The sequence below is a fragment of the Anoplophora glabripennis genome, unplaced genomic scaffold (assembly GCF_000390285.2).
Source record: "Anoplophora glabripennis isolate ALB-LARVAE unplaced genomic scaffold, Agla_2.0 scaffold105, whole genome shotgun sequence".
NCBI classification, from domain to species: domain Eukaryota; kingdom Metazoa; phylum Arthropoda; class Insecta; order Coleoptera; family Cerambycidae; genus Anoplophora; species Anoplophora glabripennis.
The window spans coordinates 599,838-616,132 of NW_019416276.1; the positions used below are offsets into that span (position 1 = coordinate 599,838).

General features: G+C 34.7%; 1 protein-coding gene across 5 annotated transcripts in view; it reads left to right on the top strand.

The window, feature by feature from the left end:
* LOC108903198 (transcriptional regulator DEF1) overlaps positions 1 to 13,569 on the top strand; it is a 38,159-nt gene extending 24,590 nt beyond the window's left edge. For 2 of the 5 annotated variants that reach the window (XM_018705291.1, XM_018705292.1), the window contains 6 exons: positions 670 to 779; positions 3,309 to 3,416; positions 6,107 to 6,189; positions 7,154 to 8,146; positions 8,732 to 8,870; positions 12,778 to 13,569. In XM_018705291.1, coding sequence (XP_018560807.1) covers positions 670 to 779; positions 3,309 to 3,416; positions 6,107 to 6,189; positions 7,154 to 8,146; positions 8,732 to 8,870; positions 12,778 to 13,106 — 1,762 coding nt within the window. In that variant the 3' untranslated portion in view covers positions 13,107 to 13,569. The remainder of the gene's footprint in view (positions 1 to 669; positions 780 to 3,308; positions 3,417 to 6,106; positions 6,190 to 7,153; positions 8,147 to 8,731; positions 8,871 to 12,777) is intronic. The other 3 variants (XM_018705293.1, XM_018705294.1, XM_018705295.1) reach the window with 3 other exon arrangements.
* The last annotated feature ends 2,726 nt before the right edge of the window (positions 13,570 to 16,295 follow it).

Here is a 16,295-nt window from a genome sequence, read left to right on the forward strand (position 1 = left end):
GCACGGATTTCTATGACTTACTTTATCGCTTTCACGTAAAGGCCGATGTACCATGGGGACTTTCCGAATCTGTATATAAACTAGAATTGTACAAACCCATCTGCAATGAATCTCTAAAAAAGTCCTTTAAATACGAAAAAACTTATTTATTGTAGCGGCATATTAAATTACAACGACGAAAATTGTCTAGACTTGGTTTAGACAAAATAATTTCACTAAGATAGAGCGTGTTTGGATTTATAGGTACAGAAACAATTAATATAATAAATGAAACACACAAATATTTTTTGTAAAATAAAATTTCCTCATGATTGCAAATCTTAACCCTTCTACAACTCTTTAGGTGCCTGCCAGTTTTTGGAAAATTAAATATTTTACGTTCATGTTTTACATAATTATACTGAATAAAAATAATGGAATATTTATAACAATTTTTATTTTCCCACGCTGTAAAAAATGCCTGCTAAATATAGAATTTGACACACCATTAGAACGCGGGCTAGTATAGATTTTAATAAGGTAAACTCTAGTTGCAAGTACATAGTAAAATATGGACAGGCTGTTCAATTTCATCAATGCGTTCTCAAGGTGCTGCTTTTTGAAATAGTTAGATGATGTGTTATATCGTAAAATCAAGTGACAGACGTCTGTACCGGCTTTTGTTTTCAGCATCAACTTCAACAATCCCAATGTGGGTAAACCCGCCAATCTCAAAAACTCCGCAGTCCTACGGATGCTGGAGGAAGAAGAGAATCGACAACGAAATGGAATTGGACCAGGTAAGGACTTAAGGACGTTAATATTTTTCACTTTTTTTTGTCATTTTCAAGCTTCAATCTCACCCACAACCGTGGCTTCAATTAATTTGTAACAACTCGTGAAAATTCCATGCAACTAAGTTTGTCACACCCTAACAATAGACTGGAAAATCATGACTCCATGTGATACTTTTAAATGTTTTTTTAATACCGTTATATATAAAAGTGTGGAAATCATTTTTTTTCATCATCTGAGCCTTCTATAACGTTTAGCTTCGTTTAAACTGATCCCACTCGGCTCTAATCCAATTCATGCATCGTTTGAATCACATTTCAGTGACTCAGAATACCTATTTTCCACGGCATCACTAATCCAACTGCTAAGGACATCAAAAATAACAGTTTCTGCCAAAATGTGTACATCAAACTGACGTCATTTAGTTTTTTTTTTAATTTTAATGCTAATTTTTGTGCTTCGGGACAAGGAACTTTTATATTTCATATTCTAACATGAATAATATTCACATACTTTCCATCGCGATTTCAGTTTTTCATTAGTTATACAGGGTGATTCATTAACAATGGGAAAATCGAAAGCTGAAGATACTAGACGTGAAATGGTGACCATTGGCGCAAACATGCCTTATCCGAAAGTTTACGCCACTTACGACCAATTTTACCGAAAATTTAGTTAATAACTTTTTACCCTGTATGTCTAATATGAAACTTGGTTCAAAATCTGAAAGAGCAATAATTTTTCCATCAATTATGTACCCATGTTTCATTTCGGTATCTCGATGCGTTTTCGAGAAAAATAGATTTAACGAACACTATGTTTTGATACGAGAAAGTAATAGCGAAACAAACTAAGTTGTTTCTTCATGTTATTACAACAATTATCAATAAAACAAATGAAATACCTACTTAATAATGACTCACAGTAATTGTCCGAAGAATCCACCGTTAACACTGATACACTTTACACAACGTTTTCTGATAGATCTTCGAGTTTGAAACAACATATTGGGATTGCGTCTGACTTCGTTGGCAGCGATTTGTATTTTTTGCCACAAGTCTTCATACGAACCAATATATTCTTTGTAAACGATATCTTTCATTCGAGGCCAAATAGAAAAATCAAGAGGATGAAGTCTGGTCTTCTGGGTGGCCAAGCAAAAATGCTTCCACGGCTTGAAGAAGTTCTACTTTATTTAAGAAGAGACATGTGGTTCATGCATGACGGAACTCCACCGTATTTTTCTCGGCCAGTGCGTGCATATTTAAATGTAGTTTTTCCAAATCGCTGGATTGGCCATGTAAGCATTTTTGCTTGTCCACCCAGAAATCCGGACTTCAATCCTATTGATTTTTCTTTTTGGTCTTGAATGAAAGATATAGTTTACAAAGAATCTATTGGTTCGTGTGAAGAGTTGTGCCAAAGAACACGAATCGTTGCCAGCGAAGTCAGACGCAATCCCAATATGTTGTTTCAAACCTGAAGATATCTCAGAAAACGTTGTGTAAAGTGTATCACTGTCAATGGTGGATTCTTCGAACAATTATTACTTTAAATTATTATTACGTATTTCATTTGTTTTGTAATAACATGAAGAAACACTTAGTTTGTTTCGCTTTTAATTTCTCGTATCATCAAGACATAGTGTTCGATAAATCGATTTTTCTCGAAAACGGATCGAGATACCGAAATGAAATAAGAATATATAATTAATGGAAAAATGATTGCTCTTTCAGGTTTTGAATCAAGTTTCATATTAGACATACAGGGTAAAAAATTATTAACTAAATTTTCGGTAAAATTGGTCGTAAGTGGCGCCCTCTATTACCAACGCTGAATTTACAACACGCATCTTATTCGTCGCTTAAAAAAATATAGTTTCACAAATTTTCAAGTTCCTAACCCACATAGTTTCAGAATAATCGCAAAAAAAACGATTTAAAATTTTTACTTTCAACACCCTGTATTTCCGAAACTACCAACTTTCGGATAAGGCATATTTGCGTCAATGGTCACCATTTTACGTGTAGTTCTGCTTTCGATTTTCCCATTGTTAATGAATCACCCTGTATATCACTAAAATCAAGCAACTACATTAATTTTTCATGGCATCTTTAATTAAGAACTTAACTTCCATTAACATTCACATTCAACAAGCGAGGAGTTACATTTTTCAACTGTCACGTACTGTAACGGACTTATTAAATGTTTAACGTTGCACTATGCAACCCACGATGCACTAAGCACGAATAGAATAGCTTACGCCGTAACGTCACCTGTTAGGCAACACAACATACGCGTATGTAACATTCACGAAAAGCTGTCATTCCCACATCGCCCTGGTCGAGAATTACGGCATAATCTATTTTATGCTCATCCATGTCCGATATTTTATGTTGCGCTACCTCCACATGTCAAGCGATAGTCCTTCTAATTTTACTTCAGATTTTCATTCAGAGTTCTATTTCCAAACTATGAGTGATTATAGTCGTCGGTGTAAGCCAGATTAGTCATATCCAAAAACCGTTCCATAGGTAACTACAACACGGCGAAACCCCTACGAGAAAACATAACATGGCCGCCACCGGAGTACGAGCATAAGAACAGTCTCAGGTCGACTTTTAAAGACGTGGTCGTTCCAGGTAAACCGCAGCAGATGTTGTGAATGCGCCTGCGTTGTTTCTTGTCTTCTCCCACTCCAGCCGCGGTTGTTAAAGCCTTTAGGGGTGCCGATCCGCGGTACGGCACTGTTCTTATCAATTTCCGCGTTCAGATTTCGTCAGTTCTGCGAGCGGGAGTTTCTGATTTCCTTGTCTCTTACATGTTGTGCTAATACAAGTGTCCAAGTGTTTTCTTTTTGATTAAAGTGAGTGATTTTTTTTAGCTAGGGAAACGAAGTGGCGTTGCGCTTTTTTTGTTTGAGCAGCAGCAAATTATACATTTATTCCGAGCAAAAAATTTTTTGAGGGTTAGTTTTTGGGTAATGTTTACTGAATAATCTCGGTTTAGATGCCAGAAAGTTTTATTTTGTGTCACGGTGTGATTTTAGCACCTGTCCAGTTTTAGAAATTTGTTCGCTACCCAAGTGATGAAGGTGGGCAACATTTCAGACAAAAATAACGTACCGATTAGATTTTTTCGTCAAGTTGTCATGCTATCAGAATTAATCACAGACAATTTGTCAGGAGATGAAAATGCGAATGTTGAAATGACTGTTTAGAATTTCTTTATATAAAAAAAATTAAAATTCACTTAAATAAAAACAATTAATGTTTTCATCCCTATATAGGTATTTATTTTGTATTTTGCAGTCAATAAATAAATAATTACTTAAAAATGTTCCTCTAAATTGAAAATTCTAAGCCTGCTACGACTTTTTTAATGTCAGTTTTTGTATTAGCAATTTTTTCGTTTCAAATTAAATAAAAAATATTTCACTTTTGTTTGTTTTTTTATTTATTATTGTAGCAGACTGTACACCTATAAATAGGGACACCCTGCATGTTCCATTGCGAAAAAAGACAAGCAAAAATACTCGATAAAAAAAATAGAAGCACAACTCAACTATTAACTTTTCTAACCTACAAATTATTCAGTAAACAATTTAAAGAAAAACCCTGTAGTATCAGCTCATTTTTTTAAACATGCTTTTTGTACATACTTTTTTGCATGAGCACGTGTTTTTGTTCTAATTTCAATGTGCTAATTTTTTTAAGACAAACTGTAATAGTATTTTTACAACCTCGATTACAACCTATTTGCCACTAAATGTAATATATTATTTTTGTTGGGAATATATTTTGTATAATAAATGTTATATTTTTGTTATAAGGATGACATGTTTATTTCAAGTAAAAACAAATATTTCAAGTAGCGTTTACATAACGGTTATGTTTTTGATTTTCGGCACTGACAGATTTCGAACATCCTCACAAGATTTTTATTTTTCTGAAAGAACTACAGATTTATGGATATTTACCAATCTGAACCAAACGTGTTTGAAATATCGCGTCAGTATCTCGGAATCAACAGAAAACGTGACATATTGTAAAGCCAAGATCCACCTTGCTTTAGCATCATATGAAATGAAACAAATTGTTGGAAAACGCCGGTTAAACGATCAAGACATACTTAATTCATTGCATATTAATATCTGGTCATTTTTCATTTCGGTAAAGTAAATACATCAACAGCAATTAGTATATTTTCGGAAACCATTATGCAAATTTATTGCCGTGTAAATTTTCTGAAACTAACCAAATTATAGCACAGTATCCAGGCGAGGTTGTATTAATAATAATCTTGGCAAATTAAATATAACCGTGTTTACAGCGTTCCGCATTTGTCAGGGCGTGAATAACCGTGAAAAAAATTAATTACTATTTATGCGACCTGGCTAAACGAACATTGTTGGTGCTTTTTAACAGTTAACTTGATTATATTATACAATATTTCCGATTACACATGAATAGTGCACCGCGTTGGGCGCCAAATCTTGTATGCGCGTGAGACTGCAGGATATACCAGAATAGTAATGTCATAAAATAGTACTAGTACCTGAGATTTGGCAAAGAATTGTGTAATAATACACCTCGTCGCGATGAATACGTTTATCGGAATGCAATGTTTTAGGATTTTACGTCATTTTAACTGCCATAGCTAATATTAACAATTGTTTACAAAAACGAAGAATATCTAAACACAGAGGTGGTCTGAACAAAAAATTAATAAGCTTTCCTGTATATGTAAATCAATAAAAAAATTGGTAGATTCTTATCCATTCAAAATTTTTAAGAACTTTTTGCATAAATGCCTTATTAATAAAAAATAAAAAATAATTTTGCATAAATGCCTTGTTAATAAATGCTTAAATTTTTTCCTGAAACAACTATTTTTACCAAGCTGTAATATGTGTACCGTTTGGCCCATTTTCAAAAATTAATTACTACAAATATTTTAACAGCGTTCTTGGCATAAAAATGACAAAAGTGATTAATGTCGGGTCAAAAGCTAATTGGAAATATTTTTGTTAATTGGTTTGCCTGTAGTAATTATCTCTTGTTGATAGCGTTTAACGAAAATGACGAAAATGCGATAAATACCAAAAAATAACTCGAAATGTTTTTTCTCCATGTGAGTTTGTAGAATTTGGTCACAAACAAAGTTCTGCTTGTTTGCTTCACTGAATCATTGTTATTTTTAAAAAAGCAGACTAGAATTTTTCGTCCAGATTTAGGTAATATTTTTTTTTATGATTGCCTTTCTTGGGCCAGTTCAAAATCCAATTAGGTATTTTTTAAATTCGTTTACGATATTTGTAACTTTTTTCCAGGTGCAAAAAGGGTAGCTTGGCCTCCCCCGAGCGAGTCAGGATCGGACTCGCCCTACGTCGAACAGAACTCAGTATCTGCACAGGTAAGCAGGAATAACATCCAAGATACCCCCTGACCCTGTTGGCACTGTAGTCTGTTACGATATTTCTGGTGCAATCCTCGTAATTGTGCCATTTTGCTTGTTTTGCAACCGAACGGTTTTCAAATTAATATTACCGACTGGTTTATTATTAATAGCATGCTTGGCACACAGTAACCAAGAGGGAAGGATATATTTTCAACAGATGATACAACCAGGAGTGAATAATGCGATATGTAGGGCATCCTGAGTAACATTTTTTTCCGTACACTGTAAAAATGAGTCACCGATGCAAATCACTTTCAATTTTTTTGTGAACTAGTGAATCACTAGTGTATATTTCTTAATTTCTCTTGGTTGCTGTGAATATTTACTATCTAAAGTATAACATTTAGAAAATTCAGTTATAATTTTTCATCGTATTCAGTCTTATAAAAGGTAAAATCAAGAAATTTCTGTTCACTACTTTGAGATTTTTTGTAACGTAGGTTGTTTTTTGTCTGGATATTAGTGTTGTAAATTTGCTTTGGAGTACGTTCAGAAAATATTTATAAGTTTGCGATCAATATATCAATTGACTTAATGAAATTCAAAATATGTTCATATTTAGTTAGTACAAAACAGTGGCTTTCGATGTAAGAAAATAAAATCAATATAACTGGAGCAATATGTGCTGGCAAAGAAACGTGATGAAACTTTTACATATTACACACACACAAACTAACCTGCTGGTCTGAACTGTTGTGATGTCTCTTGGAATGATCGAGAGCATTTATGTAACTGCTCTATTAATCAAATGTGCTGTGGAACATAAAACAATTTTAAACGCGTCTGTTTATGTCGGATGTAGGTGTTCTTAAATGAAATAAACGTTGAAACTTCATATTGCTCTATTTATCAAATAAAAACGGCCAAATTTCGATCGAACCGTAACGTTTTTAAACACCCCTTTATTATTTTTTAATAGGGTGGACCTCAAATCTCCTCACAGTCACCCGGCTTTCAGCAGAATAACTACCAAGCACCCGCTCAACAACGTTCGGTTTCCTCTAACCCACCAACAAACCGCCCATTGAAGCCCCTTGACGTTTCGACCGGTAGTTCGTCGCCACTGTCTTCCCCTCTCTTGAATCAGAGTCCACACGGCTTCAGACCCTCCACTCCTGCTAAAGGGTGGGCCCCAGTGCAGTCTCCTGTTGCCACCCCCAGCCCTCCCTCTTGGCAGCAACACCCCCCAGTCCAACATCAGCAGTCCACCACTTCCACCACGCAACACCCCCCACTCCAACATCAGCTGTCCACCTCTTCCACCGCCTCCTCTACCACTCGCTACCAGACTGCTCATCAATCTGTCTCTCAGCAAACCTTTCTAGGACAGCAGTACCTTCCTTCCTCTGAAGTGCAATACCAAACCACCCAACAGTACCAGTCCTCTCAACAATACCAACCTCCCCAACAAAAATCCCAACAGCAATATCAACCTCAGAAACAGTTCCAATCTCCCCAACAACAATATCAACTTCCTCAGCAACAGTATCAACCTCCCCAACAACAGTACCAACCTCCTCAACAGCAATATCAAGTTCCTCCCCAACAACAATATCAAGCTCCTTCCCAACAGCAATATCAAGCTCCTCCCCAACAGCAATATCAAGCTCCTCCCCAACAGCAATATCAGGCTCCTTCCCAACAACAGTATCAAGCTCCTCCTCAACAACAATATCAGGCTCCTCCCCAACAGCAATATCAAGCTCCTCCCCAACAACAATATCAAGCTCCTCCCCAACAGCAATATCAAGCCACTTCCCAACACCAATATCAAGCCTCTCCTCAACAATATCAAGCTTCTACCCAACAACAATATCAAGCTTCTACCCAACAATATCAAGCCTCTACCCAACAAAACCAGGCTTTCCAACCCTCTCAATCTGCTCCTAAACCAGCAGCTGCTCCATCTCAGGTATGACTTTTTTGGGATGGAAAGTATAGGTTTACTTGGTACCTGGTTATATTGACTAACACTACTAGGTGGTATTGTTTGAGCTACTAATACGTCGCTGTAACTGAAGTTTTATATGATGTGTAATTTATTTTCGGATGAGAATAATTCTAGAAAAGATAATTGCTTGCTTTTCGGAATGAGTATGAACGTCATGTGAAATAATCAAAGTTTCAGTTGTGGATGTGAATAGGTTGCTACTTCTGTTATTAATGTTGCCGAGAATCTCTTTTGAAATTTCTCCAGAAATAATAAACTTGGTAACGCGTGAATGCTTGATTATTTTTTATCATTATTAACGAAATAATAAACGTTGTCTTTGAAATACATCAAAGTAGAGCGGAGATAAATGAAGCAAACTATTTTAGAATTTTGTCAAGGTCAGTCGTTATTTCTGCTCTAGTTACACTCAAGTAAATTTACTTTAAATCATTTTATTTTATAAAACTCATATCTTCTACTGATCTCTAAATATTCATCAATTTGTGTTATTAATATTTCTTGTTAGACAACATTATCTTTTCACATCTACCCTTGTGCTTATAGGTAGCACCAAGAGCAGCCCCAGCTTCAAAACAGGCGCAACCACCACCGCCCACAACCATCACTCTTCGCCCCAAGGCTCCAGTGAGCCAGGCACCTCCACCACTTGTTACATCACAACCAGCCACGGCTACCTTAAAGGGTTAGTAAACTTTTATTTCTTCGGTGCTCATCGTGTAAAAACATACAGGGTGATTTAATTGAAAACGGCAAAAATTAAAAGGACGTATGTCACCACCGAGAAATACTCATAAGCGCTAATAGAAATCAAATACATGCGATATTATTCATTTGCTTAAGAACATATGGAATAGGAACCCTTTTTTCAAGGTTTGTCAGTTAAATTTGAGTGATCAGCAAAGATCATCGGTTTGCGATCACATTAGTCCCGTTGCTCACGAATTACGTTTGGCATTTTCAATTAAACTAAGTATTGTTCTCTGCTAACGTAGGTTCTAAGATCTTTTCGGTGTTATAATGGTAGGGATCAAAACGATTTCCAAAAATAATCTTCTGCACCTTGTTCTATGATAATTCCAACCGATGGGTATTTTTTTCGTGTGTGATGAGTAAAAAATTACATTGTTACATTTTGCATCACAATTTTATCTAATACGAGCGTACTTTTTACCCAAGTCACTGAATAAACTAAAGATAAAACAAATGAGAGCGTCAAAGATATACACTTCAGTCGAATACAACTTGGAAATTAAGGGAAAAAAATTGAATTAACGAGCTCTGAGTATGCTGAAATTTTACAAGTGGGCTTTTATATTGTAGACTGTCCTGTTAAGATTTTGCCGTATTCTAATAGATCACCCTCTGGGCATGTTAAGGAATGTTTTATCACAATAAAAAATGCACTTCTTTAACATACTGCGCAGATCCTTCTTAATAACCGCCTTTGAGTATATAGAAGAACAATAATTATTTACACCATAAAGGAGATAAGTATTATTTACCAATCGAAGATGATTCTGCGCCCGAGCGGAGCGAGGGCTGGCAATAGAGTCCGAGACTGGTAAATTATACTTAACTGCTGCGTGGTGTATAACATTTTATCTGCTCCCACAGTTCCTAATTGTCCATGAAATAAAGATTAGGTTTTATTTTTTGACATTTCTTAATCAGTTCATTTTGACATTATGTATTCCAAATCTTGCAAAGTCGTCTTGGTTGTTTGGATTTTGTAGTTTCTAAGGTGTTTATAAACAAAACTACATAAAAGTTGCAATTTTGCTAGTTTTGAATTATTATTTCTAAATTAGTGATTTTCAAATAGAAATTGCAGCAAATGCTGCCTACCAATTTTTATTGCCCGAGAAGTCGAAAGTGCGCTACGGACGAGCATATAGAAATTTCAAAGAATGGTGCCAGAACATAAGTACTGGTGCTTATATTCAATATTTTTATATTATGTATTTTCCGTATAGATGAGGTGTACTTTTAAAAAAACTTTGTGGGATCGGACTGTACTAAATTGTAGCAGGTAGCTAAAATTTAATCCCCGACAATCCGTCTTTGTCTATGCCGCTTCAATTTCTCGGTCCATTTCTCTTATAAGTAAACAATATAAAAACAACACTTCAAAACATGAGGCTACTTTAAGCATCATAACCGGGTTAAGAGGGTTTTTAGTAATTCAAATAAAGTTATTCAATATTATTATCAAAATATTTATTTAAATTTAATGAATAAACTTTTATTCCACACAAAAATATATGTATTTTGAAAATTCAAATTATGGTGAGTAAATGTAGTGTTGTATAAATGTACAATGAAGAAAATAAAAAAGTAGGTATATTAAAATTCATCCTCTGAATATTCTGATGAATTATCTTCGTCTCCTAGATTGATAACGATCGGTTCCACAGTAACGTCAATTAAATTATCGAGTTCCCACATTTTCTCCTCTTCTTTTTCTACATGATGTATACATCTTTGCCAGTTATCTGCAGTTACTCGTTCCAAGGAATTTTTTAACAAAATTTTCTCGTCACTTAATTTAAACGTATTATTTCGCGCTACATCTCCTTTTTACCTGCGCCCAGACGAATTCGATTGGGTTAAGTTCACAGTGATAAGGTGGTAACCGTAGTACCGTTATTTGGCGATTTGTTGCCATTTCATCGATAACATATTTTTTCTGATCTTTATTAAGATTGACAAGTGTCAAAAGTTCCTTTTTCACCATATTTGGTTCAAAAGAAATGTTTTTTCCGGATAACCATTGAATTATATCGGCTTTCCTCCAAGCAGTCGTAGGCGTCCGCTCGGTCTGCCGTAAATGGTAACTGGCATTATCCATGACAATTACAGACCCCGGAGGAATAAGATCTAACATCTGTGTAAAATAATCTTCGAAAACATCTGCGTTCATGTCTTCGTGATAGTCACCTGTATTTTTAGATTCAAATAAAAGTAAACCGCCATCTACAAAACCACTGGCACTACCTATATGTGTCACTATTAATCTTCGCCCTTTACCTGAAGGTGCCTTGAACCCTGTTGAAAGTCCATCCAAAAATGCTTGTCGAAAACTTTTTACATTTTTATCTTGCCATACTTTTGTTACAGTATATCCCTCGTTGACCCAAGTTTCGTCTAGATAATAAATATTCCTCCCCTTCGTCACGGAATTTTCTAATTGATCTTAAGTAGGATCTTCGCCAACAAATAATTTCATCTTTATCGATAAGAACTGACTTCCTGTTCTGCTTTTCCCAGCAAAAATTTAACTCTCGTAAGACGGCCCATAATTTGCTTCTACTGATTTTTGACAAATCGTTGTCCTCTGAAAGTTCACTTAAAATTTTGTTTAGCGTTGGTATTTATTTTTTAAAATAAAATGTGTACGAAATATTACCACGCCCATGGCCGGTTCTTATCTCGGGGTTTTATTACTTTCTTTCATTTCCAAACAGACTATAGCAATCAAGAGACAGGGTGGGTGGAAATCAGCCACAATTGCAGAAAGTTATGTTGCTGACAGTTTAAGCAACAAAAATGAAATAGCCAACAGGATTCTTTATAATGACACTTCAACTCCAAGTTCTAGTAGTACATCGCATCATGCTGTTTTAATGGATCAGTCACATAATATTGAGCCTCCGGTGGCTGAAATGAGCGGTCAAATCATTTTGAGAAAAATGTGACAATTAGTAAACGCGAGGGGAATAATTATCCAGATTTTATAAATGTTACTAAATGTAATAACTGTACAATTACTATAAATATTCATTTATAACAATTAATAAAATGTAATGTTCATGAAATATTTCTATTTATTTGTTCATAAAATTTATATCTCGAAATCGCTTTTTTCCCTAGGGAGGTAAGTTACCTCGCTTACCTCCCGTTGTCCATAGCAACTTCCACTTGTACGGTAAAATCCACTTACCTCCTTAAATAGTGGGAGCAGATAAATAAGATTTACAATGCCCGCAGTTGCCGAGGTGTTAGGACGTTTAGGCTGGTCGCATACAGATGAGATTGGCATTAAGCAGTACCCAACTGTAGCAACATGGTATTGATTATGGTGTCATCTACATGTAGGCCTAGACTGCGTTAAATCTAGAGCTTGGTAGAAAAAGGGCCAATGTCCATTGCATTGGACATTGGTCGTTTGTCAAATGTTTTAAAAGTATTTCAAGGACCAAAGTCCATATATTGGCTCTTTTTCTATTAAACTAAGATGGACTTGGGCCATTTTAAAATTTAAATAATTAAGGCTTATAATACTTGTTGACATTGGCCCTTTTTGTTATGCAAATATGTAACATGGGTAGTCCAGGAGACTCATTGGCTGTTAAATGTAATTTTTGGACATTGGACCTTTTTCTACCAAGCTCCAGAAATATTTCAGTTCTTTCTATATGCTCAAGGGTATTAGTTGTATTAAAAAATTAATACTCAGATCACAGCTAGTAAGGTAACTGCACAAAATTTATCTAACTTTCTCTAATTGCCGTAGTAGAAGCAAGTAGTTAAGCTATCCTCTGATATAGTGATACGCCCTAGTACATATATTTATTTTTCTCCTTTTATAGTTTCGAAAAAAAATTTACGCGGGGACATAAAATGGCCTCCGGAAGACGTAAAGCGAAAGATTGCCGAGGAGAATTTAGATAGTAATGATAGTTTCCTTTCTATTCAAGGTGGGAAGCATCTCCGAGGAGACCTTAAATGGCCTCCAGAGTGTGTAAGGCAGCAGTTTGCGGAAGAGGACAGACTGCGCCTGGAACTGGCGCAAGGGCCAGCATGTAGGCCATTGAGGCCACACAAGGATTACTCAGAATTCTTTAATCAGCATGCTCTGAATTCGACGTATCCTGGCTACAAAATTCCTCCAGGAACGCAATTTTTCAGACCGGTGTAACGCACTTTCCGATATCTAGAGTTGTTAATCTAAGATTATTTGGAAAGTCGTTGAAACGCAAGCTTTTGAGTTTATAAAATCAAGAAAAACATGTATAACAATTGTAACTATATTTTAGGAAATTTCTTGATTCTAAAAAGTTAAGAAGTTTGCAAAATACCGTTCAGAACGGTAAGATTAGCCTTTAAGATGCTCGTTTGTGATAATACGCTGAACTGATTTCAATAGCCCAAACTAACCAAAAATTTTAGCTATTTTCTTACACTTTGTATGTTAATATTTTGTTAACCAACGCAGTATACTTACATTAAGAATATATGGTTATGAAAATATTAAAATAGTGAGGAAATGTAAATAAATAGTCTTATCCCAAGTTATATATGTTATAAAATAAAATAAAAAAAGGGTTTGACTTAATAGAAACGATTAGCCGCTTACCGATTATTATTAATATAAATTAAAATAAAAAAAAATGTATCGAATCGAAGGCTTGCTCTTTTTGCACAAAGTTATTTATTTTAGGTATATATATGTACATTTTAAAATTCTGTAATATATATTTGTACCATGTACGCCAGCAGGAAAATTAAATAAACAGAAAAACTCTGGTTTCGTTTTATTTCTCCCTGAATTAAAAATTCGATTCAATTTAATTGAATTTTTACAATACTTACACAATACACTTTACAATACTGTTAACCATGAATTGACCAAATAATTAACGACTGATTCCACAAAGTTGAAGAAGCTTAGAAAAATTAAATGTATTTTAGGTAAAATGAAGTACTTAACCTGTTTCATATTTTAGTGAAGATTTGACTCAAACAAGTGGACCTGAACCTTTCTGGACCTTCACCTCACTCCTTGAGCAATTGTAAAATGCTTAATTTTTAAATTAAAAATATATGATAGCATATAGTAGGATCATATTCGATGCAAAGTAGAGCAAAAAATTGTCGGTCTTTTATCAAAGGAAAATCGTCCCATCATTTTTAGGACGAGTAAAAGGCCGGTGTCCCATGCATCCGAAATCCGATGTACGATATCCGAAAATATTTTAATTCGTACAAATGATAATATTATAATTCACATGCATCCGAAATTAATCTCATAGAAATCAAGAATAGAACCATGGAATTTATTACAAGATGAAGGTGAAACATTTTCAAATGACAACCATAGGTATATATTATAGAAAATATACGTAATATTATATTTTCTTGTATGTTATATAATATAACATTTATTTGACTGTAAATATATCAAACTACAATCATAGTATGTTAAAAACTTAAAAAGTGAGGTTAAAAAACATACGATTTCGGATAAAAGTTAAAACTATTTCTACTTTTTCCGACGTCGTATGAATTTAAAAAATTTCGGATGAAAATGAGCGGTAAAAATTTGAATGTATATTAACCAATAGGAACACTTTCGGACCTTCGTATCGTCGGATTTCGGATGCATGGGACACCGGCCTAAGATGAACCATTTCAAATTTAAAATGAAATTGAATGTAAAATCTGAAATACCGCTTCATAAGCACCACAGACTATACGCATTGTGTTCTGGTCGTAGCTGTAGTCGCCCAGGTGCATCGAGTGTATGAAGTGGTCGGTTATACGTCAAGTACTAACCTGGCGAGCTTGGTCGTAAATCAGAGACCGCCAAAAATCAAGTAAACAACAGCGGTGCGTACAGAGGTAAAATGTAGTACCTATGTGCAATTTAAAAAACAAATTTGATTTATAATAAATTACATTTAAAATAAATAGTTTGAGAATAAAGGCATTTTTGTAGGAATAGGGGTGCCAGACGTGAACTGATCCTTTCATACCTTCATAATGCCTAAAAAAATTGTTCAATTATTAAACCCCTTAAAACCGTACTACACTGGATCCCTTGACAGGCAATGATTTATTACTTTGATCCTACTCTAGGATCGCTTCAGTATCCAAATTATAAAATATGTATAAAGTACCTACCTAAAGGTTTTAGGTAAAGAATAAGACACAAATGCTCTGTGCGAGGCTCTGGTCTAAGGTCTAGTGCCGTCTCAAATTCATGAACGAACGAATACGGTTGAACGACCAAAGCAGCGATTTTGATTTTCATAAAGTGGCCGTTGAATGTGATAGCCACTAGCTTGGTTACTTCGATTAGTGGTGGCGTAACATTGCTCATCAGTCATCACTAGTTTATACCATTTCGTATTTCATTGATATGTTGAGGTTATTGACGGATTTTTTTGTATTTTTATATTTGTGATAGCTATTAGAATTGTTTTGTGTAATAAATGAGAAACATACAATTGAGTTAGTGCTTATTTGTTAATAGTAGGAGGAGAAATGGACTTAAAACTTGAAAATACATTTTGAACTACCTATATTTATTTTTCTTAAAACAGCATACAATTCAGCTAGAACATTATTCCTTGAGGAGTGCCTTCTTTAAGTACCTGGCTGTTAAACTCAATTTTCACGAAGATAATTAACTTTAAATAAAAAGAACACAACAATTTTCGCATAAAACCCAAGTCTGTTTTATCTGTTTTCTTTAGCGCAAACTATTTCCAACATTCCGCCATTTCCGCCAGAGGGCGGGGTGTTTGGTTAGAATTGGGAATAACTCAACCGAAATATAGATACATACATAAAGTAGTAACAAAATTACCTAAAAGATATTTATTTGACACTTACCTGTGAAATTTTTCATTAATTCTCTAATATGGACCATCAATAACCAACAGACAACGCCAAAGGCCAACGACGAAAGAAGTCCACGAATGTCCAGAAACTTGTTTCTTGTTTCACTTAATTTTCATCGGCATAGTATATGTGTATTGTTTACTCGGATGATATACATTACTTACTTCAGCTTCAGATGTAGAAATTGTACAAATTGTAACCTTTGTAACAGAAAACCGAAACATAACCACAATCAAGCACTTATTGTTAAAACACAACACTGCGAGTTACAAAGCAAAACAGCGTTATTGATTTATTAAATATTTGATTTTTTCGTATCACTTGATGCATTTTCATACCGAAGTATTGTAAAAAAAACGAGTAAAAAAACAAATGCATGTTTGTGTTTGTAATCGCGGCCCGCGCGGCCGGTAAAACAGGGTCGCCAACAGAATAATTTTAAATTGAAGTTGCAAAAGTTAAATTTGTTTGAATTGAAATT